This window comes from Myiozetetes cayanensis, unplaced genomic scaffold (genome assembly GCF_022539395.1).
Source record: "Myiozetetes cayanensis isolate MyiCay16 unplaced genomic scaffold, myiCay2020 scf13, whole genome shotgun sequence".
Lineage (NCBI taxonomy): Eukaryota > Metazoa > Chordata > Aves > Passeriformes > Tyrannidae > Myiozetetes > Myiozetetes cayanensis.
In genome coordinates this window covers 13,914,102-13,941,179 of record NW_026086937.1, presented here as the reverse complement: position 1 = coordinate 13,941,179, position 27,078 = coordinate 13,914,102, and the positions used below count along the sequence as shown (strand labels likewise).

Sequence of the window (27,078 nt, the reverse complement as noted above, 5' to 3'; positions counted from 1 at the left end):
AAACCTCAGCTGATTCTAAGCTGTGTGTGGATAAATGTTGGCATTTTGATAGATGGGCAAAGCATGTAAGAGACTGCTGCCAAAAAGATGAACATTTCAGAATAAAAGGTTAAGCATGTAGAAACCCAGAAAGCTTAAACTCTTCAGTGTTCTCAACTGAATTAGACACCACCAAGCAACTGTTGCAACCCTGACCTCTTTTTAAAAGGTCGGAGGTACCAAGGGCATGAAATTACTAAGACTTTTCAACATTATAAGAAAAGTACGTAGATAAGAGACAAAATTCTCCTGGGTCTAGAAACAGTAGGCAATGAAATAATACTCATAAGGTTAATGCCGTTAAAGGCACATAAATTTGTCAAAACAAGCTTCTGCCTTTAAGGGAGTCAGTAACTTAATATTGAGGAAGATTTATTTCTCAGAAATAACGGATTCACAAACAATAGCACCTCTTGCTTTTAACAGTGCACACACACATACACAGGGTAAAGGTGCTGACCAGTGTCTGCAGAACACTGCAATGTGTGTCAGTGCTTTGCTCAGAACTAGCACGGGTGATGGGGTCACAGCGATGAGGGTGACAGCTTTCACAACGCACCTTCCACACTTACGGGGGGGGGGGGAAGAAGACATTAAAGTTTCAATGTTTCCACCTACCACTTCCATCTTTTCCTCTTCCTTCTTCTCTTTCTCCTTCTCCTTTTCCTTCTTCTTGGCTTTTGCAGTGATGGACAGCACAGCAGTGGAAACCTGGATGTGGCAAAGGAGGAGGCATTCAGTGTGACCACAACACTGTACACTGAGCTTCAGCTCCCCAGGCTGGGGAACAAATGGCAGTAACTTTCTGAGAGGGACAAGGAGCAACAGTGTTTGTCATATTGCTGCTGAGGCTAAATGTGGGCTTCTTGGCACACGTTCTTTTGGCCAGGGAAGTTTAAAAGAGAAAGGCAAGAAAGGAGCTGTGAGTAGTGAGTTTTGCCTTTCAACAGAGTTAATTTCTGGATTCTTTGGTGGCTTGGAAATCTGTTTTGCCAAGCATTCAATTCTGTTAAAATGTTTTACAGTTTTCATTTCATTTTACACCACGTCATTCATCAGATGACGTGCCTGAGGTCTCCACTGCTGCCACTGCTCCCTAAGGGCTGCTCTGCCTGCTGCTGTGGTTTGTTCGACAGCTTTTACCATCCTGTGCCAGGAGACAAACTGCTTCCACTATTGTCCCGCTTGTCATCCCACAGGTCTCATCTCTTCCTAGATATTCTCAGTTCCACACTCACCTTTTTGCAATCCATGGAGCTGGCAGCTATTATTCTAGCACATGGGCCCACTGCCCCTTTCAGATGGGACTCTTTGAGAAGTGTCCCACCCAGTACTCTCAACAGCCGCACTGCAGCAGCCCTTTGGAGCCCAAGGCACAAAGGGCCCTGCTGTGCCAGATGCTGCACAACACTGACACTCATGTTCAAGTCAGTAGGGCATGGAAAGCAGTTTTTTAAATCAATGCTTCTGGCTTGACCACTTCAGAAAAAGAGAGGATCCAGCAATTCAGTAGCACAGCACTTGTATGCCACAGTCCCAGGTACGGCAGGAAAAATTACCTAGAATTCTCTTTCAGAGACTACAGCGCCTGCCAATTTTTCCTTTGCTCTTCAGATTCCCTGTTAGTAACACCGAAGTCAATGTTTATACTAGGAGGGAGAAGGGGTTAGTCTTTGCAACACAGAAAGCCAGCCCAAATACCTTTTCTTTCTCCTTTTCCTTTGGTACCTCAAGAGGTGGAGGATAGGCAAATGTGGACGGCTTACAGTTGGACTTGTACTGGACTTTTGGCATCTAAAACAAAGAGTTTAAAAACATATTAGAACCGAGGAAGACAGGGAAAAAAAATCCACAGCAGAATAATTATTTTAGCTTCATTTTCCTTCCACCAGAGACAAACACAGATTCTCCAAAGAATACAAGCTTCCCCTTTTGCCCCTCCGGAAGCTGAGAAACTGTTATCAGTGGCAACAGTTCAACTAGAACAATGTTATTTAATTATTCTATAATTCGACTCTGGCAAGCTCTCCTAGCCCTCTCCATACCCTCTATGCTATTCACACCATGCTTTGTTTTCATTGTTTCGAAGGTTTTTGTGGTTTTGATGTTGTTGCTGGGTCTGTGTGTATTAACAGAAAATTGGTTTAAGATTTAAGTGAAGATCTGCTCTGCCAATGCACACAAGGGCAAACCAAGCACTGCCTGACATTCCCCTCCTGCCAAAGCACTGTACATTTAGGGGTGGGCTACCAGTGTCACATATTCTCTTACTCTTGCCTACTAAAGCACGGGCAGAGAGCATCTTTTGACAGCCAATCCAAATTCTTAAACTGATTTAATTTTTGCCATATCTCAACTCTCATCTCTCATGACATATCATGGAGCAACAACAGAACCAGGACCGCTCTGAGGAAGCAAGGTGGGTGTGGTGCAGCCCATAACATACAGCCAGCTCGTAGCTGGCTTTGCTATGCCAGCCAAATTACACAGCACAACCTGACCCACAGCCTGGAATCTAAGGGATGAGGACAGGGAGTCAAAATGGCAGTACAGCCAAGCAGGCAAAAAGGTGCTGAGCCGATCACCACTGGGAAGGCACAGGGACAAGCAGCAATGCAACCCCTGTAAAGTTTTCAGGGTAGAGGGAAAACCAAATTTAATGCAAACTTCTCTCTTCAAACAGAGTGAGAATTTTGCACTGTGTGTACACGGACTTGATGCTCAGTCTGAGACAGGTGAAGAAAAGCAACTTAGAGCCCTAAGGCTTTGGTCCAGGGGCTGCAATCCAGCCAGCTGGCTCAGGCCAGGAGGGACTCTGGGAGCAGCCAGCCCTATGCATGCTCTGTGCATCCCAGAATAAGGCTGCAGCAATGATGGGAGGGGGCAGCACACCCCTGCAGTGCCACATCCAGAAGCTTTTTGTGGAAGTTACGACCTCAGTTCTGGAGCACAGGAGACCCAGCATGGTACCCAGCTTACACGGGTGTGGTGGTTTTAATCTAGGCCTTCCTTGGTTACCAGTTTGTAACCAAGGAAGAGGCAGTGTTCCCAGTATTCCATACGATTTTTACGTAAATAGGGGTATAAATAAGAAGGGAAGAGAGGCCTTCACTCTCTTCTCTTCCAGCGGGGTACGGGAACAGTGGGTCCTTGCGTTGGTCTCGCTTATCTAAGGCTGAGGCCTGCAGCGACCGCTGGCCTGCCACGTGGAGGATAGCAGAGTGCTGGCTGTGTGTGCCAATCCTGCTTTTTTCTAAGGGACGTGGTGAGATTAGTTTTACTAGTTATTTTACTAATTCTCGGGTCTGTTTGCGTATATCTGCTTGGTGTCCCTTGTTTGTTCCCTTTTGTTCCTTTTCCCCTTTCCCTATCCCTTCGGGGGGTGTTTGAATTCCTTTTTGCTGTGTACATAGCATCTTACTGTAATATACATCAAATATATATTTTTTTTATATAACTAGCTGGATTTTCGGGTTCTTCAATTTACATAGTTTTTGTTTTCCTTTGCTCTGGGAGAAGAAGGGAGGGGAAAGGGCGGGGAGGCTGCTACTGAGTCTTTGGGCATTTGGCAGGGAGCCAAGTCCGAACCATCACAACGGGCCATACCACAGCTGACCAGCTGGAAGAACAGATGAATAAGTAAAGTGCTGTACTGACTGCTCAGTTTAATGTTTACTCCCCAGGGAATCCAAACAAATCCTCTTTTCCCACTGCTAGCTTTCCTAGGGGAGAACATCACATCATTTATTTGGGAGGCCAGGGGGGCAACACACTTTTTTTTTAAATAACCCTGACCTTCAGGAGTGATAATGAGGCGGTCTCTCCCCACATGTATCCAATAGAGTTCCTTTCTTTTTAAGCTACTTTGAAGTAAAGTGTTCCAAGTCTGCTTTCTACATTTTTCTTGTCCCTATTCCCACCAACAGATCCCCAGTTTAAACCTGCTTTTCAGATTTCTTCCAGTTAGAACCTTTTCTGGCACAAACAAGCTGGAAACATGCAAAGAACACCAATAAATCCCCGCACAAGCCTTGCAGACCACTCAAGCCTTCCAAGCAGCTGTCAGCGCTTGTTACGTACCTTAAGATCCTTGTTAAGGCCAATGACACAGGTTGGGGTGAAAGCCAGCGACAAGAAGTGTGACAGGGGGAACCAGAACCAAAACTGGGTGAAGACCAGAACCCCCACCACAGAGGGCATGTGAGTATGTCCTGTCCTCGACTGCAGTGAAATAGTTACGTTATGGCCCCCTGTAAGGAATCATAAATGCAGGAAGTTAATGAATGAATGCATTCCTGGGTACTCCACGGAGACACCTGAGCAATGCATCTCAAACAGCTCCTGTGAAGGGGCTGCACAGAACAATCCAGGCCACAACACTGCCAGTTTCCTCCTCTGCAACACATCTCCCTCCCTTACTGTGACCTCAGTTTACTCAGTTTACTCAGTGGAACAGATGTACAGTGTAAGGACCAAACTGCTCTAGAGCACCCAAACACCATCAGTGAATACAGACAGCCCTTCCACATTCATTTTGCCAGGGTACAGGTAAAACAGAAGTACAGCACAGAAGGCAAAAAGGGGGAGAAAAAGGCAAACCTTTGCCATAAGCAGTTTCAAAACACAGCATGTAGATGGATCCTCAAGGCAATTCTCACAAGGAGGACACTGCATATAAAGCAGTGTACACAGAAACTTTTCTTTCTGTGGCTGCTTCTTTGAACTATCAGTTATTCAGAAGAAATATGCCTAGGTTTTTATCCTACACCATTCCAGTAGAAAAAAATGTAAACAGCAGCAACTTCAGAAGTTGCTTCTAGAGGTTATCAATCTAAGCTGCACAGAGACAAGCTCCTGCAGTCTTTGCAGCAAAATTACATCTCTGCCAGACAACCAAGTCTTAGATTTGTACTTGCAAAGCAGAGACCAAAACAACTCCATATGTTGATGTAGTGCAGAAACATCCAGCTAGAAACCAAATTGAAAGATTGGGCTTGCAGACAGAATGAGAAAGTGTTAATGTGATCTTCTGTCTTCTGATGAACACAATGAATTGAGTTGAAGAGGGCACCAGGCAAGTCCATTACCGCTGACAAGACCAGGTGCAGGGAGGTTAACTTTGTTAAAATACAAACACCCACTTGTTGCAAACTCAGGGCATTTTGTAGCTGAAAATCCCAAACTGGAGTAGCATTCTCCTGTTTTGCACAAACAGCCACCTCAGTAGGGCCAGGCAGCAATGGAAATGTCTGAGTTTTAAAGACAAACAAAACTATTTTTTTGCTGCTCAAAGTAATGAAAGCCCTGACTGAAGCAGTAATCTCATCTTGGGTATCTGTCAGTGTTAGTCCCAGGAGAAGCAGTGGAAGATGGAGGATTTTGATGCCCTACTGTAGGATGCTCTGCATACATCCTATCTCCTTTTTCCTTTCAGGATAGCAGTAGATTTCCTGTTTGACACAAGAACTTCCTGCTGCCTCTTTGGAGAAAGACAATTACATGGTCTTTTACTACTGCTAGGTCTGCTCTGCTTATTATTTTCTCTGACACCAATCTCTTGCCCTTTCACCTGAATTTGCCACAGAACTATGGAAGGACTGCCTGAGGTCTTGTGCTACCCTTAAACATGTCAAGCCCCGTGCACTCAAATTTCTGGTCTTCTCCCCCATCTTCACTTCACATTGAACTTTTCTTTACTGCATCACTGTGTAAGGGCCAGGCCCTGAATATCTGCAGATATTCTGGATCAAGCAGCCCAGTGAATGTTGCACAAGGAGCTTAACTGGACTTTATCAAACTTTTGCACTTTCATCTTCAGGATTCTAACCTTTATAATTATCCAATCTCTGGAATTTCCTGAATGAGTAACAGATTTCGTATTCAAAAGATGCTGTCATGCTACTTCTTTCTGCTGTCTTACACCCACAAACAGCCCACCCTCACTCCCAGGGTTTTGCAGGGAGCAGGAAAGGTGGGGAGACATAATACTGCACAATTGTGATTTATCTTCATGACTAAACAGCAGCCCTGACAGCCTGGAAGGGAACACGTTCCAGACGTTCGACTGAATGAAAGTTGTGACATGATGTCTGGAAAAAAATTTTCAAAAACACAAAAGAAAAAAATTCAGGGATTCCAGGGTAGTACAGTGAGGTCCATCTCCTAGAATTTACACTGCCACTGTGGCAAGGTTTGCTGGAATTCAAGTGGCTGTTCTAAAGGCTGTGAGGGTTTGCTGGTCCAAGCTGAGTGTCAGTTAACAAGAGGAGGAGTGCAGCAATTAGACACTGATGATTTATATACTTCGATGAACTCACTCTTCTTATATAGTCCTGGTGGCACTTGCTAATACTAGGGCAGTGTAGCCCAGGACAACACACTGACATAACACTCATTGAAAAAAAATACTTTGTAGACTTTGGAAATTAGTTTCCAACCCTGGCTAGGCAGCATCCCATTTTTAAACAGTATCCTACTGCTTTTTTCTCTATTAGCAAAGCCTTATAATCCACTCCATCTGTGTAATGAGTGAAGACAACCTGGACTGGGAACGGCAGCACTGGAATGTCAAAATCTCACAGGACAAACCATCAAAACCCCAGCAGAGTTGATTTCAGCATGTGCCAGTGACCTGATTCACATGGGCAGTGAAACACGAAGTAGCTCTAATATAATGGACAAAAACATGAGCACAGGATAATGTGTTTTTTCCTGACTACCACAGAGTTAGTCCCAACTTTACATGCAGAGTTCATGAACAGGGACAGGCAGGAGAAAGGCGGGAAACAGTAGCACCGAATTCAAGATGTGGGAGAGCAGACTTCATGTCTATTTTTTGTACTAAAGTCTTTAACATCCAAAATAGAAAACATCATGTGAGATGCTTCTTTGGAGAGATGGCAGTGAAGAGATAAGCAACTCTTTCCTCTGTAATTTGAATGATACTTTCTTTTTCATCAGTAATTAAAAATTACTGTGGGGAATCCAGTACATTCACCATCAGGCTGTCAACAGCTTTTTGTCTTCAGTCTGTACTGCCCAGTGCTGCTTTCTGTCTCCAAACTGTTGTATTGACCACCCAAAACCTTCCCTAAATATCAAGAAAAGGATTTTTCTGATAGGATAGGACTGCTTTTTTCCACACAGGACTGCTGTTCCTTCATTTTTCTCACTGATTCAGAAATGTGGCATTAAGAACCAAAGATGCCAAGAGTCCAGAGAGCAAAATAGTTTTCAAGCAAGTAAAATGCTGACATCTGATTAGATCAGTACATCTCTTTTATAGCTCACACTCCAGAAAATAAAGCATAATGATTTTGCAAAGAACAGAAAGCCTGGAATAAGAGAACATGTTTGTGTACCACGAAGGGGAGCATTATAAAAGTTCAGAGGGTTTTGGGGGAAAAGAAACCCCAATCCTAAGTTAAAGTGCCTATTTTTAATTATGTTATTAAAGTAAAAATGCAGCTGCTGTGGCCTATCAATTAGACAATCAACAAATTCTTCATTGTTTCCAAGGCACCCTGCTCCTTCCATTAAACCACCAGTCTAATGGCTGCCTCATTGTCAGAGAAAAAAATCCCACCTCCAGTGCATCGTTTCCCACTTGTGCACTGGAAATCTTTCCCTTCTAATCAAACCCCGCTGTTGGAAGAGAATTATACTTTTCTCCTCCCCTCACAAAAAAAGACCCAACAAAACCCCTAAACTCAATCGCCCCAACTATGGCAGATAACACAAAGAACCTTTTCTTCCTGGTAGTGATAATTAAATTCTATAACTCATTGTTCCAGATAAGCACTTGCAGTTCTATAGGAAAGATAAAAAGAATTTGTTCTTTCAGGAGGCTCTAATGAAAGTGGCAATAGGTTAAGAAAGGGAGTTCACAGCCTTCCCCCAGCCACTCAGCAAGAAATAAAGAGGGTAAAGTTGGCATAAATTCACATGTAGTTTATTAGGATTGGATGTTTCTGGTTTCCAAGTCATTATACAATACATGAGTGACACAGGAAGCAAATCAGGTTTTAGTTGCATTTTTATGAATTTATGAATTCTTACAGGTCAGAATTCAAAGCACATCTGTGCTGCTGAGAAAAATCTCAGAGCCAAGCTGGGCTCTGGTTCCCAGCAACAGGGTATGAGTATGGGAATGACCAAAATTATTCTAACAGTCTTGTGCCAAGAACATTGCTCAGTCTGAGATCCAGGAGGGGTACCCAGAAGGCAAGAAAGATCAGGAAGGTGGTTCCTATTACTTTCCTCTCAGAGCAGCCCTAGTCACCTGTGATGAGTAGGCCTGACTGCCACATACCCACCACGAACACTTTTTAACCGATTCCACGCAGACAGGTGCAGGCAGCCCTAAGTCCTTCTCCTCCCCGCACCCAGCCTGGAGATGCAGCAATTTCACACACACCCCACAGGATGCTGTGCCCAAGCCACACCAGAGACAAATTCTAAGACTTTGGTTATGTGACTTCAGATCTCAGAGTAAAGGAAAAACCAGCTTGTTTCTGCCTATCACAGGGGATAAGGAGGCAAGAGAAGGCCACAGCACAAGGGACCATGTGGGAGAAACTGCATTTGGAAACTTGGAAAAGGGGTGCTGTTGACAGACACAGCACCGTGCAAGTTTCTTACTGAAACCTTCCTTAACTGGCCCTGCAACTCAGCTCTTGTGAAATGCTGATGCCTTTAAAGAGAATCCTATCCCTGACTCATCATGTAGTCATTAACATGATGTTTCCTTCGCTAGAAAATGATGTTTCCTTCACTAGAAAATTATGTTTCCTTCGCTAGAGAAAGGTAGTGGGAGGCTGTGAAACTAACTGGGTGTTCTGACGTAATGCTGACGCAGTTAACTGTGCTTCCTTTGTACAGCACCTCTTCAGCATTCGTGAAAGTAGCAGAACTTAGTTATTAAAAACATATACCTAAAAAACTTTTATATGTATTTTAAACTGGTTATGTAAAATTTAACAGAAAAAGATGAGGGCTGGATACCACATGATTTCCAGATTTCTGGAGTGGGTGCTTAATTAGAAAAATAAAGAAGCAATCTATCATGCTGTAATAAATTAACATACAGGGTGACAAAACAGACAAAAAGGATTGTATTTTTCCAGACTTGTGGACATGAATTCTGCCCCAATGACTGGGCTGAGTCTCTCCTGACAGAAACTACAAAACCGAGTTTATTTCTTTAGTTAGGTAAAATAACTTGAAATTTGAGATTCCTTGCTACTATTACATGACAGGCATAAACCCAACACCTCATCTCCCAAAGGAAATTTGCTATTACAGCGATTGCAGCTAAATGAGTTTAAGAAATGTTGACAGCTTTAAATGTTTGGGAAATTACCTGCATCCAAAATGCCTTGTGCCAGGATTGCTCCAAACTTTGCCATAACATCATCGTGCTTATCATTGATCACTTTGGAGTAGAGCTGCCTGAACTGGCTGACCTGGATAAAAATGAGAAAAAGGAAAAAAAACGAGATTACAAAACTGACTGCACAAGTCAAATTTTCCATCTTTAATGGAAACATCCTGGATTTCTGCATCCTACAATGACATTTATGTTTTCAACAGCTTTAGTCACTGGTATTACAAGTCATCCCACTAATAATTAATGACAGAGATTTTCTCCACTTGAAGATACCCTTACAGTGATTTTAAAATAGTCAGAATGGACACTCATTTCCAAACCACATTCTGTAGGCCTTACAGGAACACCCTGAGAATCCCTGAAGTGACAATGGAATAAAAGACCAACTGATGAGTTTGTAGCAGGAACTACTGCATGTTCTTAGGTGAGTGACACTGCCCTTTAATAAATTTCTTCCAATTTCTAATGCTGAAAACCTCAGACTTACTCAATTTTTCCTGTACCATATTTCTGCTGTATCGATAATGCCCCTATGATGCATCATCAGCAATTTGCTGCTGCACTCCTACCTTTTAAGTGAAAATCATTAATGAAAATACATAATAAAGTAACAGTTTTTGCCATGGTATGTTCACCACAGTATCTTAAGTGCACATTAGTAAGAGAAACTGCTAAGCCTTCATTTATATTATCATCATTGCCTTGAACAGCTTCATCTTTCACTGGTTCTTTAAGGGTTGAAGAGACAGAACAGTATCACATTCAGCAATGTCTAAAGCTTTGCTGTAAATTAATAACTTGTCTTTTAATATATGCAGTGGAGCAACAATATAGCTCAAGTATAATTTATATAGCTGAAAAAGCAGACCTGAAAATCCCAATCTGCAATCCAGTCAAAACCTGGGAAGCTGCATTCCATTCACAGCATGTCTGGAAGAACTTTTTATACCTCTTCCTTAAATTAATTTTAATCCAGATACCCATGTGATGTTTTGTTTTAATTTTTTTTTCCTGTTTATATACTAAGCCTTCACTTGATGTACTCAAAAGCAAAGGAGATATTTTCGAAAGGTGCCCTTCCAAGATATCTTGAATAAACTTCTCCTCACTACTGGTCCACTCTGTTGCTGCTATTCAAAGTCCTCTACCTACATCTGCAGCCACAGGGGAGAGGATAAACTCGTTGCTCATGGCAGTAGAGAGAGTGACCAGTTCCTTGTATTGCAAATGTAGTTAAAGTTTCCAAATTTAAATGCTAATACCAGACAACCTGCAGACACTTTTCACATCCAAAGAGCTTATGCTCTCCAGGGACACCAGGGACCTTTGCTCAGTGATGAACATCCATCTGTGCAGGACACTGCAAGCTCCAGAGCTGTGCCAAGGGTGGGCAGCACAGAGCACCAGGAGCAGTCTCCAGGCATCCCTCCTACCACACAAGGCCTGTCTTGGGGGGCACTGGGGAATCTCAAAGCGCTTCACAGAAAGTTTTCACACCTATGAAAAAACATCTGTTCATACAACTGACTCAGTGACACGAGAACTGTGCTGGGAATAATGTTTTATTAAACTGGGATTCATCAAGGTAAAAAAAAATAAAATTATTGAAAGAGAATGAAGAGCTGTCTGGGGACAAATCAAACTGCAGAGGTTTCTCAGCATGGCACAAGATCAGATTCCCAGTAAAAGCACATCAGAGCCATGAGGTAATCCTGCAGCTGACGTAATGATAGCAATGAATGTCACCACATTTCACATGTGAATTTTTGACCAGAGGCAGCAAGAAGTTGAGACCAGACTTTTAAGAGATTATGCTCAATATCTGGGATGGAAAAAAGACAGAGATTGCGTCTCCAACTCATGAGCATTATACCCAAGAGCTGCAGTGCTGCTTGGCAGCCCTGCACGCCTGGTGACACTTCAGATTACAACTGCATGTTTTCTGCATTTCTCAACACAGGTTAATTCATCACACCACTTAAAACACAGGTATCCTAAAGGAACAGGCACTCTCTGGTTGACATCTTCACTCTTTCAGGCACTAATCCAGTTGTACTACTTGTCACTTCAACTCCTTCAGCACTGATGGCATCTAACCTTCGATTTAAGCCACTCTGTGACAGCAGAAGACACAGATATTCTTACAAGCAAGTCATAACCTGCTAAACATGACTGCATTAAAATTACTTTATTTGTTTCACACCAATGGACAATCTCACCACCATGCAGTGCCAGAGTAACCAACCACTTTCAAATAGGAGCAGTGAAGCTGAACAAAATAACAATTCTCTGATAGGGTAGGATGCATTTATTAGAACTGGCAGGGGGAAAAAAGCAGCTATTTCCATTTTTCCGTATAAGTAAATCCAACAATTTTTATACTAATTATTACTCTTCTATTCATTAATTCCCTTTCACATTACAAAGTTTTTAGTTACTATTTCCTGTTCCCAAAAGGAGGTGACTTAAATATCCTTGAAATTATTAAAACTAAGAAAAAGAAGCAAGGTACATTTTCAGGGCAGCCACATGGACAGATGTGTGGTAGATAGTTCATACACAATTCAGGGTTTATTCTGGATATGGAGACCAAACTCTGCTTTTGCTTCACTCCATTTATGCATTTTCACGCTCTCCTGATTCTTATTTATAAAAGTTCACACTGAGGTTTACATGTTCAATGTATATGGTTTGGTTCTTACGCCTGACCTCCTGTACATTGGAAAAATACTTCAGTTTGCATTTGCAGCCTGGAACGGGGCCTCATGAAGTGTCAGAGGCAGCCTCATGCAGACCAGGTGATCCAAAGCCTTCAGGTGTTATTTGGGACTGATAACACTGAAACACGGAAGCAAAGTGTGAAACTATTCCTGAGCTGAGCTGAGCTGAGCAGTAGATTCCATGCCTCTGTTTAGAGCACATCATTCCCATGACTCTGGGCTCATCTTCTGGGTTTGGAATATTTATAAAAGCAGGATGTTACAAAGCTCATTCAGTGGACTGTAATCCAGAATTTACACCATAATCAAATCTTCAGAGAACAAAACCCTGGGTGGAGTGAGAAGGTGTTCAGCAGAACTACTGATGTTCATGCTGGCATCTCAAGTCTGATGGAGCAGCATCTCAGAACAGAGGGATGAAATGCCTCACTTGGGAAAGGCAAGGCAGGGCTAGCAGGGCAAGTCATCCACCTCCCTGGTCATGGTGCACTGCCCCTGTGAGCACCTTTTCCCTCTATGCCTTCCACAGCTCTTACTCACATGTACATTAGTCCAGAGCACAGAAACTCACCAGGAACCCACCCGCTTTGGCACCAGAACCTCGTGCAGGGCAGTGAGGTGACCAGGACACGGACAGCTGCAAGGGACCAAGGAACTGAAACCTGGCTGCCAAACCTGAGTGGATCAATGGCCACATCTCGAGGTGACAGCGACAGGTCACAGCAGGGGATCAGCTGAGAGCAAGCATTCAGTGAACAAGCACTGAACGGCTACAGTAAGAAACAGTCCTTATACCATCTACTTATAAAAATACAAAATGTGTAGTACCATATCGAGAACATTCTGTGTTCAGATAAATTCTGCACACCTGTGCATTGTGAGCCATGGATCACTGTCAACCCTGGAAAATGCACTCAGCAAGCATGCCCCTTCAGAGTTAAACATCAGTGGAAGCAAAATTGTTCTGTGAAAGGGTGAGAGATGACCCCACCCAGCCTAAAGGGCCAGGCAAACCCAGATCAAGGGGTTGTCTCAACACTCAAATGCACAGGATGCCTGCATGCTTGTGCAGGCTATTCCTATAAAGCAAACACTTCACAGCAACAGGATTTTTGACTGGATCAGGTCCCAGTTGAAAACCCTCCTTGTTGCTGGGGAAAGTCTGTTTTGGCAGTTCTGGCTGTAGTGCTTCAGGAAGGTATTATCCTCACGTGGGGCCACTGCTCCATCTCTTTGGAGAAAGTGCTGGGGCACCAAACTCCTACAGAATGGAGCAAGATGTCAACAGACAGTTGTTTCTTAAGCTGTTGAAGCAAAACCTGCCAGAGTTTGTCTAGTAGAGCCCTTAAATCTGCTACTATTTTTCCTTCAAACCACAGCAACAAGCACAACTCAAACTACTGCATGAGTTTATTTAATATGCTATGACACCCACAAGCTGTGTTTCTCCCTTGAAATCTTCAAGCACTTCAAAAATTTTATAGCATTTGGAAATGTTACCAAGAAATTTATTTGGGCAGCTGCCAGGAGGAACACTAAAATGAAGGCAGTGACTCATTTCATCTTTACCAACAATACACAAGCCCATTCTGATAATTAGTGCTGGCCAAAACGACATGGCACCGAGTTCAAACGAAACCAAACACAGAACCTTGGAAACACTGAGGAAACAACACAGACTTTAAGATATGAGAATGATACAGCACCATTTCCTACAAACATGAAGAGCTGTCATTTATCAGGCTGATTACCACTTCTCCCTCTACCAGTCAACTTTCATGCACACCAAGCCCATGAGATTGTTGCAAACAAGACTTTACAAACAGTAATTTCAGGAAACTGTTGCAGGTGATGTGCATGATGCTTTTGGCAAATGAAAGCTCTTAAGAACAACAGCATTAATAAAATTTAATAAAGCAGGTTTTAAACTGTTTGCATGTTCTATCTTCTTCAAAAGGTGAAGTTATTCTGCACACACTTGCTCTCTTGAAGGAACAGACAATGTGCAGAATCATCTAACTGTAACAGGCTCACATAAAGGTCTGCGAAGGTGCTTCTAGAATATTGCAAAAATCATTCTTGCACCCTAAAAAGACCTAGCATTTCATCTAAATGGGGAAAAAAAAACCCAGCAGCAATATGGTCCTGGTTTCTTCATGAAATCCTAAAGGTAGCAGGCCAATATGATTCAAGGAGGATGAAGGAAAAGGCTTGACCTTGTTTATTATCTTCTCATTTTGCCAAGATGACTATCCTAACACAAACCCAGGAACTGAATTTACTTTTTCAAGTTGTTAAGACACACAGTCTGTTTCCAAAATTGCTGTCTTAATTGCCCTGCAGGTCACAAACACAAAATGAAGTTGTCATTGATTTCGGTTACAATGACCTCATCACATATGTAATTTAGGATTCCATTTCACAAAATAAACTTGTTAATATTTTATATCCTGCACTAAGATGGTTCTTAAATGTATCAAGAGAGGTCAGGAAAAATCACATTGGCTGTATACGGAGGAATTGTGTTTCAACTCCAAAGAGGTCAAATCAACTTTACTCAACATCTGCTATCCCTTTTGGCACTTAAGCAACTTGCAAGTTCAAGGGGCCTTCATATAATGGCAATTCTTTATTTAAACTCCTTGTTTAAATATAAACTATTTAAATTATTCACTTAAACAAAGAGTGAGCAAACAAAGACGAGGATGAACAGAAAGGTTACAGCAAAGTTGATTCAAAGGTATACATCTACCTTCTCTCACAATAAAAATGGCTTCTTTTAAACCAAAATACTTTGATTCTTAAACCTCTGTTTGGTCCTGGCATTTCAGCATTGCAATGCTCAGCTCTCAAAACTCTGACGGTATTTTATATCTGAAAATATCTAAATAATAATATTTATATCTAAATCTATTCCAGGAAGATTGTTTGCTACCATCTTCACCCCCAATTATCAACAGAGAATTTAAAGTATTTCTAACCCAAAGCTCACAAATAAGTTTACCAAAAAAAAGTATAGAATGCCAGAACAGAAAAAACATGAACAGTAATGACAGGAAGCTGGTCAGAGCATATTCCACTGTCTTTCTTAAAATCACCGTTTCTCACAGGCAAAGCACCATGAGGTATTTAGGAGCAGTGAGATGGTGATACATAAAATTTAGGTTCTCTGTAACCCCATCAAGACCACTTGCATGACTTGTAGGATATGAAAATCACCCCACTCCTCTTCCCAGCTGATTTTTCAGCACTGCAAATACCCACATCCATCAAGTCAGACCCTTTGGCACACAGTGCTCCAGAGTGTCACTTAGGAATGTGATCGGATCAAAACACGTCCCTGCAATCCAAAAATGGCTCCTTTTCTGAACTCCACCCTTTCACATTGGAGTAAAATAATTTTTTTTTCAGACTGGTACAGAGCTCCAAAAAAGTTTCCCATGGACAATAAATAACTTAATTGGCAGCATAATCCTCAAAATATTCCTTTTGCTTTTGATCAAGAAACCATGATGGTTATAACTAACTTTTGGGGTATTTAAAACAAGAAAAACCTGTATATTCTGTGCTTAGTTCCTAAATTGGCAGCATATTTCAGGGATTATTTATTATTCTATAATCTGTAATTTTTGTGTTTGTTTTTGTTTGTGTTTTAATACCTGTAGTCCTTCTATTACTGGGCAATGAATTGGCTTCTGTATGTATATCAAGTAATAACACACAAATTTTGACTCAAACAAGGCCCAGGACTAAAGCTGTTTCAGTTTCTCTGTCCATTTTTAAACAAGCCACTGACCCCTACACAATACATCTCCTCCTGTATTTGATGTCCAGCTATTTTAACGAGCCATTTACCAAGCCCAGGTATCACATGTACCTCGGGAATCGAGGTTACCAGGCCTCTTTGAGGGAAGAGATCAGCCTTACTACACACCTCAAGTAATCTCTATTTTGCTAGCCCTTTTTCTATCTACATTTTTCTTTAGGGCAAACAGACTTATCATCTCAAAAAGCCTGGAACTCCAACAGTCAGACAGCGAGTGACCCACAGCAGTTTTAGATGTCTGACTGACTGAGAGCAGTCTGAAATTCCAATCCCAAGAGGATCAGGTGCTTTGCAAATTAAAATGAATCTATTCTCACAATGCCCTTTCATATATGAACATATCATTCTTAATTCTTTCAGGTGGGAAACTGAGGCAATTTGTGCAGCATTAGAGGAACACAGAAGAATTAAATCTGATCTCCTATACTGAGGCCTGGCATTCCGATCACCTGACCGAGGAAGGAACAATAAAAATAACAATTAATTTCTTTTTATAAAGAGACAATTCAACTTCACATTACAGAGACTGTGTACCTTGGAAGATGAGGGGATCCAACAGAAGTCTAGTGTTTTCCACTGGCTTATTCAATGGAACTACTCTTCTTGGCTTATTCAGTTGAACTACAACTCTGATAATATAAACAACGTTCCCAGATTCTGCTCAGCGAAAACTTTTTTCTTTCCCCCCTTTTGTTTTTTGGTAATAATTTAAAGAAACAGACTGTCTGCCAGCAAATCTTCATGTTCCATGACTTAGAAATACCCAAACACCTGTATTTGTAGATTTCCTTCACGGACTTTCCCAAGTAAAATTTTCCACTGGACAAAGAGTGTTTTTTTTTTTTCTTTCTCCTCATCCAAATGTAGTAAAAAAAGTGGCTGTTTTTATCACAGTTCAATTTCTAAAATGACATCAATAAAAGCAACCCATTTACAACAGATGAGTGGTGAAGCACCAGGTACTGTTCTGCCTCAGCACTCACCAGAGCAGGTGAAACGTGGAACTTTAGAGCTTCTCTTAATGTGGACTTTTAGTCTGTACAAATGTTTGCATATCATCACCTGACACACATTCACAGGGCAACCTACTTTTAAAAGCTTAACACAGCATACATAATCCTTTTTGCTTTCTGAGCAGAAAACTCCATGAAAAAATGTATTTGCTACAAAGCCACTAAGCCAGTTCTGACTGCAGACATTGTTTCACCTGCAAAGTGTAAGACTAACTACAAAGGAAACATAGTTATAACAGGACTTTCCTGCAGGGTGACTACATCCAAAACTAAGTTTACTATCATGAGAACCAATGTGTTTACTAAATAACAGTGACCACATAAATCATGAGCACACAGGCCTTAGTGCACACTAATGGAAGACACTCACATCATTGCAGGATGCTTTGAGACCTTTTAAGAAAGAGCATTTATTCTTGCAGTGCCCAGAGTTAAAATGCTGTCATCCATCAGGCATGTTTCCATCAGCAGGCACGGCTCCCCCATTCAGAGCACATGCTCTGATCCTTGCAGGAGCTTCCTGCTGCACATCCAGCTCTGGCTCTTTACAAGGCATGTGCACTCTCTTGCCAATACTTACGTGCAGTGCCAAGCACTAAAGTTTTGGCACTCAAGGCCATTTTCCCACCCAATAAGCTGGTACGTAAGGTATGACACCCTACCTTTGGGCAGGTAATCTCAGTCTGCTGGATCATGATAAGGGCAGATGCAATCAGAGCTCCCTGACGCACGTAGTTCACAGGATCATTTGTCATTGGCTCAAGCAAATTAATTGCTTCCTAAAACAAATGGAGAAATAAGGAGTCACAAAGTTAATACTATTATTTTTAATATGCCAGTATTCAGTACTTCAGTGGAAGGTTATCAGATTGATGCTATCACATACACTTTTAAAATATTCTGCTTGTTCTTGGTAAGTGAAACAGAAATTTGTATTTTTCTAGATTTTAATCTAAACACCAGGAAGAAAAAAACCCAAACACTAAAAAACAAGTGACAGACGGAACAAGATCTACCTGCAGAAACTGGGCAACAGCTAAACAACAGGTGTAAGCAACAAATGCATTCATCACACTAGAATCCAAATTCTTGGCCTTACACTATTGTTAGAATCTGTAACATTTAGCAGCACATGAAGGCATGTATTTCAAACCTACATCAAGCAGGGCTGTCTCTGAGCACCCATAGAGTAACTCTAGGTTTTTAGCACAGTTCAAAACCCTCTACTGCTTCAAATTCAGTCCCAGCTAAGTGCAACAGGAACGTGATCTGCAGTGACCTACCAGTAACTATTATTTTCAATGAAGTTACTGATTATGAAAATCTCTACTTGCAGTCCTGCTACTTTGCAAGCCGTGGCTTAAATATACATATAGTTATTAGAGACAAAAACTAAATTCTACCCTTGCAAGGTCCCCAGCACACCTTACACAGGACAACTGAGCTCATCTAAACTCACTGCTACCAAAATGAGATCCCTCTCCTTCCTCAACTTGCCTTCAGCTATCCAGTCCCTCCCCTATCCCTGTGCTACCTGCAGCCCTTGTCTCACCTCTCAGCTTTTCTAGCTTGATAATTCAATAACAACAAAGAAGGGAACAGTTCTCTGGTATCTGGGTCAGTTTTCTGTGTGTTTATGTCTGAATCAGCTCACTAGGGAGCGGGACATGAGCAGAGTAAAAGATGGCAGGAGGTTCCAGGGCTACCCCAGCAGTTTGTTGTTAGTGGGCTCAACCAGCCTTCAGCAACCATACTCCAGATCTAAGCAGAAAAGACCTAAGATGGCAGTTCATAAGGCCATGGACTGCACAGATAAATTTGGTCTGTGGCAACACAGGGACTTTCTAAAAGCTCTTTGCAATGGCATGTGAAGCAAGCTGTTACATACTCTTTGGAACAGGAGAGATAACAGATATCAACCCTAAGATCCACCTCTTTTAATCTGTTATGTGATCTGATTACAGAAGTCAGCCAGAATCACTTGGCAATCTCTCCTGTCCGTACAGTGCTCTTACACTGAAGACACCATCAGCGAATGCAGTTGAGATTCCCAGCAAAGACCCCTCTTGGTGTTACTTCTGCCAGGGTGAGGCTTTTAAAAAGAAGCTCATTTTATACAGAACCACTTTTAGAATAATATCAAGCCTTTGCTTTGACTGTTTTTGCTATCTGAGCTATGTTAGAGGTTGTGCTTCTCCACCTGAAGGTGACTCATTCACTCTTTGGCAAGCATTCAGTGTACCTTGGATGGAACATCCACTATAACAAAGAGCTGAACTTTCTGATCTCCAAAGTTGAATACATTTGGGCCTTCAAAACCTACTAATATAAGCTCTGGAAGACATGTCTGCATGTAATCAGATGGTTTAGGTCATCACACAATGCATCTGGAAATAAAACAGACTTATTTTTGCGACTAAAAGCATTTCCACTTAAATTATCTTGTCAGATGCAGCAGGTTAAAAATAACTAGCTCCTTGATTCCACCTTCCACTCGAGAATAAAGTGACCTGGATAAAAATAGGACTTTCAGTTTGCTTTCAAGCCTGCATGCTTTAGACACTGAAGATGGCAGGCAGTACACGTCAGCATTCCGTGCTTTTGGCAGCACCAGTGACACACTGGGGAGAGCTCACGCAAGAGCCACAGAGCAAGAGTTTAATGTAGGATGAGGAAGGGATGAGACACATAAGCAAGAGATTTATCAAAGACTCTGAAGCATGAAATATCAATTCCATTTGGACAGTGTGTGTACCTGTTCTGAAAGTGTGATTCTGTACGACTACAGTTTACATACACATGTGGGTGAAGCAGAGGGAGCTTATTCCCAAGTTTACTTCCTGCTTGTTCCAAAGAGTGCTCATTTCCCACAGCAGAAGTGGGAATCCTTCTACTGTAAAAGGTCCCTGTTAACATCTGTGAGAATGAAACCTCCACTAACACTTATAAAGTGAGAATAAAATTACTGGGTTTTAATTACACATGTGAAACAACTGTCATTTAATTAAATTTCATTGCACGTGTCTTTTTTACATGGATCTTCCACAAGTAATGTATCATAGGAAAGAAGAAAGGAGCTAGAAGTTATGCTGTTTTCCTGTCACTGGCACTCCAAGGACAAAGGAGTATTGATTTTGGAGTACTGAACACTCATTTAAAGTTCAGTGGCAACTTGACAGTAAGAAAACTCTAAGAGAAGTTTTGAAGACAAAATTCCAAGAATGCGGCAACAATGTATGAAAACATGCTTCTACTTTATCTATTCTGTACAAGCAGGAAAAGATTCTCTACGCTCAGAATAGTTCAATAATTCAAAGTACTGCTGTACTCCAGCTGGCTAGCAGTGTACATGTGTGAGAAAGCCATCTGCGTGTGCAATGTTACCACACCAATGTGTCTGTGGCAGGAGAGAGCAGGAACAGTCTTGGTGTGCTTCTGGCCCTCACCTTGTTTCCAGTGCCTGCACAGCAGATCCCCAAAGCCATGGCGGCCCCATAACGCACATGGGGATTGTAGCTCTCTGACAGCAAAGAAACCACGCTCGGACACTGCTCAGGAGTCCTAAAGAAAGGCAAAAAAAGAGTGTTGTTTATTATTACTGTTCTTCAAAATATGGTATGGTGCTTCAAAATACAGACACTTCACTCTGTTCATACTGGAAAATTTCATACTGTCCTTCCATACCATATGCTTTTGCATTTTTCAAAATGTAACCAGAGGGGAGGAACAAATGGGCTAAGAGAAGAACAGGGATGTGCACAGATTAATAAACTTCCCTATCACTGCAGATATCACACACAGTTCCCCTTACTGAGGTCCTCCTTTTTATTGCTTATTTTATGCCTTTTAGAGATCACCCAGTAGAATGATTCATCTGTTGAGATCGAGGTCTTTATCTCTAGAAATCATGATGTTACGACAGACTTTCTACTAGCAGAATTTTACTCTCCACGAGAGACGGCACTAAATCTTCCATCAGCAGACACAAAACCCAACTCCAGTATTCAATCAACCTTCAAGGTTAGTGGGTCCCAAACTCTCTTTTGCAATCACGGCTTCTGATGACTCCTCCTCACCCCTCACCACTGTAAATCAAAGCACGTGAGGAGATGCTGACACAACACACACTTCCCATGCATTTATGAGCAATGTCCCCTGCTGTCTCCTTCATGCTGTGATGTTGCTGTCTTTCGAGAGACCTAAAATGGGTGTATGTGCTCCAGGGCTCACCAGCTGGGAACAGTGTCCTGTTGGTCATTACAGCAACAGAACTTCCAGCCCCATGCTGGAGGAGATGAGAGGAAACCTTAATTTCCTACAGCAAGAAGCACACGTTGCTAATACAAACAGTTTTGTAAATATTGAGTATTTCAGAAGTAGGGCAGAACTCACAGGTGTGGATATATTAATTTCCTTCTTGTCTTCATAGTCATTTTAATCACTCCATTAATTTTGATGCCACACAAACCACTTGTTAAGATCATACACTGACAATTTCAGCATTTCCAGTCCCATGACACCACGAACACAAGAGCAATGTGGGAATGTGGTTGGCAAGTGCATGCTCATGAAAAAGAAAGATGGGAAACTATACATTGTGAGTGATTATGTTTTCAAAGTGAAGATCATCTGGTTATTCACTCCATTGTGTCTTGCAGCCCAGACTAGGATTTTAATTGTCACATTCACAATCCTAGAAGCAGTCTTGCAAGCCATTTATTTCAATTATTCAATTTCAGACTGAAATGTACACAGGAAGAAGCCAAGAACACCTTAGTTTTAGCTTCCCTTCTTACATTTGCTACACTGAAAGCTGGAAGTTGGAGGGTGGTAGCAGCACCTGTTTTACATAGGAATTATAGCATCATGTAGGACCATTAAGTGTCTATCAAAGCAGTCAAAAACTCAAGAGAGAGAAAAACCATTGTAGAGTACACTCCAGCATGGGTTTTATTTAAATGAATAGCTGAATCATAGAAAACAAATAAAAAATACTTTAAGCAATAATCTAGTTCATTTCCTCTTTTATTGTGATTGGGGACAGAAGACATGCCCATATAATGACACACTCATACTCTACACACACCATGAATTAATTTCTACTCTAGTTATTCCCATTTCAACACTTTCCCAATGTCTCCTCTGATAACCAGTCCTAAACTTCTCTTATATTCCTCTGTCCTACTCCAGCTGATCAGACAGGCAGCACCATCAACAACAAAGGTTCCAGTCCTCTTCCAGAACTGCTGAACAACCCAAAGACACCCAGCCTTCAGAGGCTACTCAACCCCTCGACAGTAACAGCAGCAAGTGCCCAGATCTACCTCACCCCTGCTTCCAGCAGTCTGTTTCTTTATCAGTTTTCCTAAAACATTCACATGGGGAAAGAATCCAACCTACTGCCATAACCTTAAACACACCTCCCTCACTCCAAAGAGCAGGAAAAAAAAATCCATATAAAAGAATGAGGAGCAAAGACAAAGTTGCAGGAAGCTTTGCTGCTTCCGAGATGCAGCCACAACAATAAATGTTAAGAAAGGGAGATGAGCTGAGTAACAGAACAATTCTGTCCTGCAATCAGGTAGTATAAGTGAGGACCGTAAACTAAAAGACACATTTAAAACTACGTGGCAGTCTCTTGCTCAAATAACAGCTGGGATGCTGACAATGTTTCTTTAAAAACGAGCTGATGTGGAGACCAGAAGACACAAATCTTATAATAAATGAGCCCAAGCATTCAGCTGCACAGAAAACTTTGGCTCTTACACAAAGACTCTTAACACCTTTGTGTTTGCTTTACTACAGCAAATGTTAAACAGGCAGATCGTGAGTCAAAGAAGAGAAAAACATTTTCTGGCAAAGATGTGATTATGCACTCTGAAGCATTAATCATTAAATTTCTGTTCAGAAAGCTGGATTTTATAGAATCATCAACTTAGACGCATATTTGTGTCTGCAGGCTCAGAAGTTCCAACACAGCTTTTGTTATAAAATCAGGATTAATGTACACTAATTGATTTTAGAATTCATAGCCAGATTTAAATTATTTGTGGTCATTATTTTAAATGCTTTTATCTCAAATCTGTCCATAAAATGGTCAAACATTTTGACAGGGGGCCTTATGTAAATCCACTTGAGGAGTTATAGCTACTTAATAGGTTCCACCACTTTCCCCAGTAACACAGCTTTTTTGAACCCTCAGCCTTCAAAAAGTGTCTTCCCAAATAACAGAGATCTAGAAGGCAGGTCCACACGTGGGTCAAGGAAGTGAAAGTCTTGCAAAAGTGCCTATCAGAGGAACAGGATTTTAGTGCACAAAGGCACTGCTGGCATCAATGCCTAAGTAGTAACATTTGCTCCTTCACTGCTGAGATGCTTTACTAAGTCCTACACACTGTTGCAAAGGTCAGCCCGTATAAACCCAAACCCACGCTTCATAAAATTCCATAAAATCCGAAACAATTCTGTCAAGTGATCAAAAGGAAAGTTAAATGCCCTTACAAGCAGTCACAGGCTGCAAATGTGCTCCCGTGGCATTACTTCCAACTGGCAATCCAGTTGGGGAATAAGTTTAAAATATGACCACATTATCCTTCCCCTGCCCCATCTTTCACCCTTCACTGAGAGCACAGCCCTCGAGCTGCTGACTTGACATCCAGCACAATCCAGAGGGACAAGTCCTCTTGCTGATGGAGGAAGTTTCCACTTCACTGGTACCAACCCGCACGCAAGTTCCCAAACCAAGTCCACCCCTCTGCCTCCCTGCTGGAAACCACCACTCTGCTGATGGCTGAATCAATGTGGTTACAGAGTAGAAACCTCTGTAAGGTGGGAGAGGGAGAGAGATAACAAAGAGTGTGAGAAAACTTAAAAACAGTTCTACAAAACATAAATGGTTTGTCACAACTAAGACTCAGTAACCAGCTATTCTTACTCACTCCTAATACAGACATCTGTCATTACTGCAAGTTAAACACAGAAAATAACATCACACGAAAGGTTTATCTCCAGACCCAAACTTTTCCTCCCCTCTTAAAAGTAACAGCAAAAATTCTAAGCCTGGAATATATTTAAATATTTTGAGGACTAAAGCAACGTACCATAGTCCTCTAGTCTGACCTTCCCATAACACAGTCCAGTAATTTCATCTAAAAATTCCTACATTAAAGCCTAAGGCATGTCTCTAAAGTGGGCTCTGCATCTTAGAAAGATAGGTCATGTCTATTTTTAAGAACCAAATTATCTTTAATGTACTGGTTCCTTCCTTTTTTCCTAACACTGGTTTTGCTCAAGCAGTTTGCTTTTGCAATTACATTTTACTACAACAGCAAAATGATGACAAAAGAATGGCCTGATTATTTCCTTCATTCTCATCTGAAAATTGCTCAGCTGCTCCTACCTAAGCCAGGAAACCACGGACGTCAGTGAACAAAGACCTGTCTACAAAAAAACCCACCCTATCTCACAACTGGCTTCAACTTCATTCTGTTACCAGGAAACTAAAGGAATCAAGAAGCCAAAAATGTCTAAAAGTTTCTTCTATGGAACTTTAACACAGTAGTCAGCTACAGCTTTGTTTCCACCCTACACTAGGATAAGTTTTACTGTTGTGATAAATGGGCTGCAGGTGAAGGACTTCCTCCAAGATTCAGTTTGGTTTGTTTCAGGAGTCAAACAAAATCAAAAAAAAAAAAAAAAAAAAAAAGGCACCAAGACAGCAATAAGAGATTCTTAAAACATAATCACTGGAATTTTATTAGTTTACTCACCAACTGGTTGCTCTCAAAGGTTCCACAAGAAAAACACCCTACGCAGTTAAGGATTTCAAATCTTCCTAGAAACCAGAGCCAGAGAGAACATAGAGGAGCTGCCTAACTCCAGCCCAATTACCTTAAACTTAGCCTAAACTTTGAACTCTTCCCTGACAGTGTTCATTTTTTGGATATAATTGAATATAAGTGACATTTATATACATACAAATGTCATATTCTCTCTATGAAAGCTGATTTCTGAGAAACCAAAGAGAGTTTTGAGATCTTCATTACTTTCAAAGAGAGAGGAATGAAAATTTTTCTTAAGCCTCTAGTGCAAAACTTAACAAAATGAAAACCAGGATGTTGATTCTTACTAAGACAGATTAATGTGAACAAACCCACCCAGCTCAGCTGGACGCAGAAGGCAGTCAGTGAGTTGCCCTTTCAATCCATGGTGTTGACCACGGAAGGTTCTCCATATTTTGCAGAGAACCATGACATTGCATTGCCTTTTCACCAAGATACATTTCTTACTGTAGCACTATTAGGAGTCTATAATACTGTTTTTTGTTTTGTTTTGTTTTTTTAAAGGTCATTACATCTGCAACATCTGCAGATATCACATTCCTCAGTAGGCTCTGCCTACAAGAGCCTTATTGGGCTGCTGAAAGTTGTGGAACACTGTTGGGTGCATCAACTCTGTTCAGTAATCCACTTTAATCTTTGTTTCCCAAGAGACATGTAACAGGACAAACTAAAAACTTAGACTCCTATATCTTGGAGCATATTCCACTTGAAGTTTCTTAGATCACAGCCCAGTTAGAATCACATTCAAATACCTTCGTGCAGTTTATCTCCCATACTTTAAGTTGAACGTCTTGAAGGTTAAAGCATTACTGCAATTTTTCTTTATATTTCAGCAATATTTAAACATGAAACCCTGCATATATATATAAGGTAGCATCATTAAGTAAATAAACAGAACACTGAAAAAATGCACCACATTGGTCTTGTTATTGAGACTAAAAATGAAAGCATCACTAACATTCATTTATTTTTTTTCTAAATATTTAAGGACCATACAACTCATTGAAAAATGAAATGTCAGAGAATTGAAGAACAATGTCAAATATATCTTCTAAATTCCTCATTAAGTGTCCTCAGTTATATTTCAAAAGATTCTAAATATTTATAAGTTTCTAAATTATTAGTCATGAATTAATCATTTTACACAGAACTATTTCCACAAGTTGCTTTATTAGTTTAGTGATGATTTAGAGAAAAAAAAGCTTAACAAAGTTTAATTTCATCCATGAATGAGTTAATAAAGGAGGAATGCAGATATCTAACTGCACAATTCTCAGCCATTTCTGAAGGAGCGAGGAGCAGCAGAGGGGGGAACACACAGAAGATTGAAAACCTGCAGATTAAAATGCAGCAAACCAATATATTTCAGTGTAGACTAAACATCCCGTCTCCCTCTTTGGACAAAAATGACCCCAATTATTCCCAAGCCAGGAATTTCCTACAACTATCTCGTGTGCAGCAAAGCCTCCTTCTCCATAATGATCTTCTCTGAAATGCCTCCTAGGTGTCTAAGCAAGAACTTGTAGGAGCCTCCCACTGGCAGGAGGTTGACACTGAGCGCTGCCCACAGGCACAGCAGGTGAACTTGAGGGATATGCACTGCCTGAACAACACTCACCAGGGACAGCTCACACAAATAAAATAGCCCTGGCAATTTGAAAACAGAAGGAGCAGCAAGGAGTGGGAAACAAAAGTAGTATCCATGCACGGTTCAAATATTCTGGTTACAGTGGAGCAGGAGTGGGTCTAAGGTTTATCATCATTAACACAGAAGAGCTGGATATGGGGGTAGGACAGCAGAGTGAACAAAAAGCTTGGCCAGAAGCAGGCAGAGATACAACACAGTGAAAGACCTGATGCAGATCTTAAACAGATATAGAGGAGGATGTGTTTCTCAGAAATGATTCAAACCTGGGAAAGTCCAAAAAACATCACAAAAGGCAGATAAGTTTTCTAGCTCTTTAAAATTAAACAATGCACCAAGCAGGTATATATGACATGCAAGCCTACATGCCACTAAACTGATATCATCTTCCTCTGCAAGTTCCTAAGATAACTGTTTTATCTGTATCTAAAGAAATAATTTCCTTTTCAATTAGATATGGATGCATTCAACAGCTTTAATCAGAACAATCTGCAAGTAACAGTGCAGCTGGTGCTTCATCAAGATGCCTCCCTCTTCCCAATCTAATTTAGTCATTCTAGTGGCTAAAAGATGATTTTTCCATATAGGTGACATTATAACATCCCC

General features: G+C 41.2%; 1 protein-coding gene across 1 annotated transcript in view; it reads right to left on the bottom strand.

The window, feature by feature from the left end:
• Positions 1-27,078, bottom strand: part of PSMD1 (proteasome 26S subunit, non-ATPase 1) — a 73,058-nt gene that overhangs the window by 5,357 nt on the left and 40,623 nt on the right. Inside the window, exons 17-22 of the mRNA XM_050307845.1 lie at positions 20,433-20,547; positions 17,649-17,765; positions 9,401-9,503; positions 4,120-4,289; positions 1,741-1,833; positions 658-750 (exon numbers count right to left, since the gene is read on the bottom strand). Coding sequence (XP_050163802.1) covers positions 658-750; positions 1,741-1,833; positions 4,120-4,289; positions 9,401-9,503; positions 17,649-17,765; positions 20,433-20,547 — 691 coding nt within the window. The remainder of the gene's footprint in view (positions 1-657; positions 751-1,740; positions 1,834-4,119; positions 4,290-9,400; positions 9,504-17,648; positions 17,766-20,432; positions 20,548-27,078) is intronic.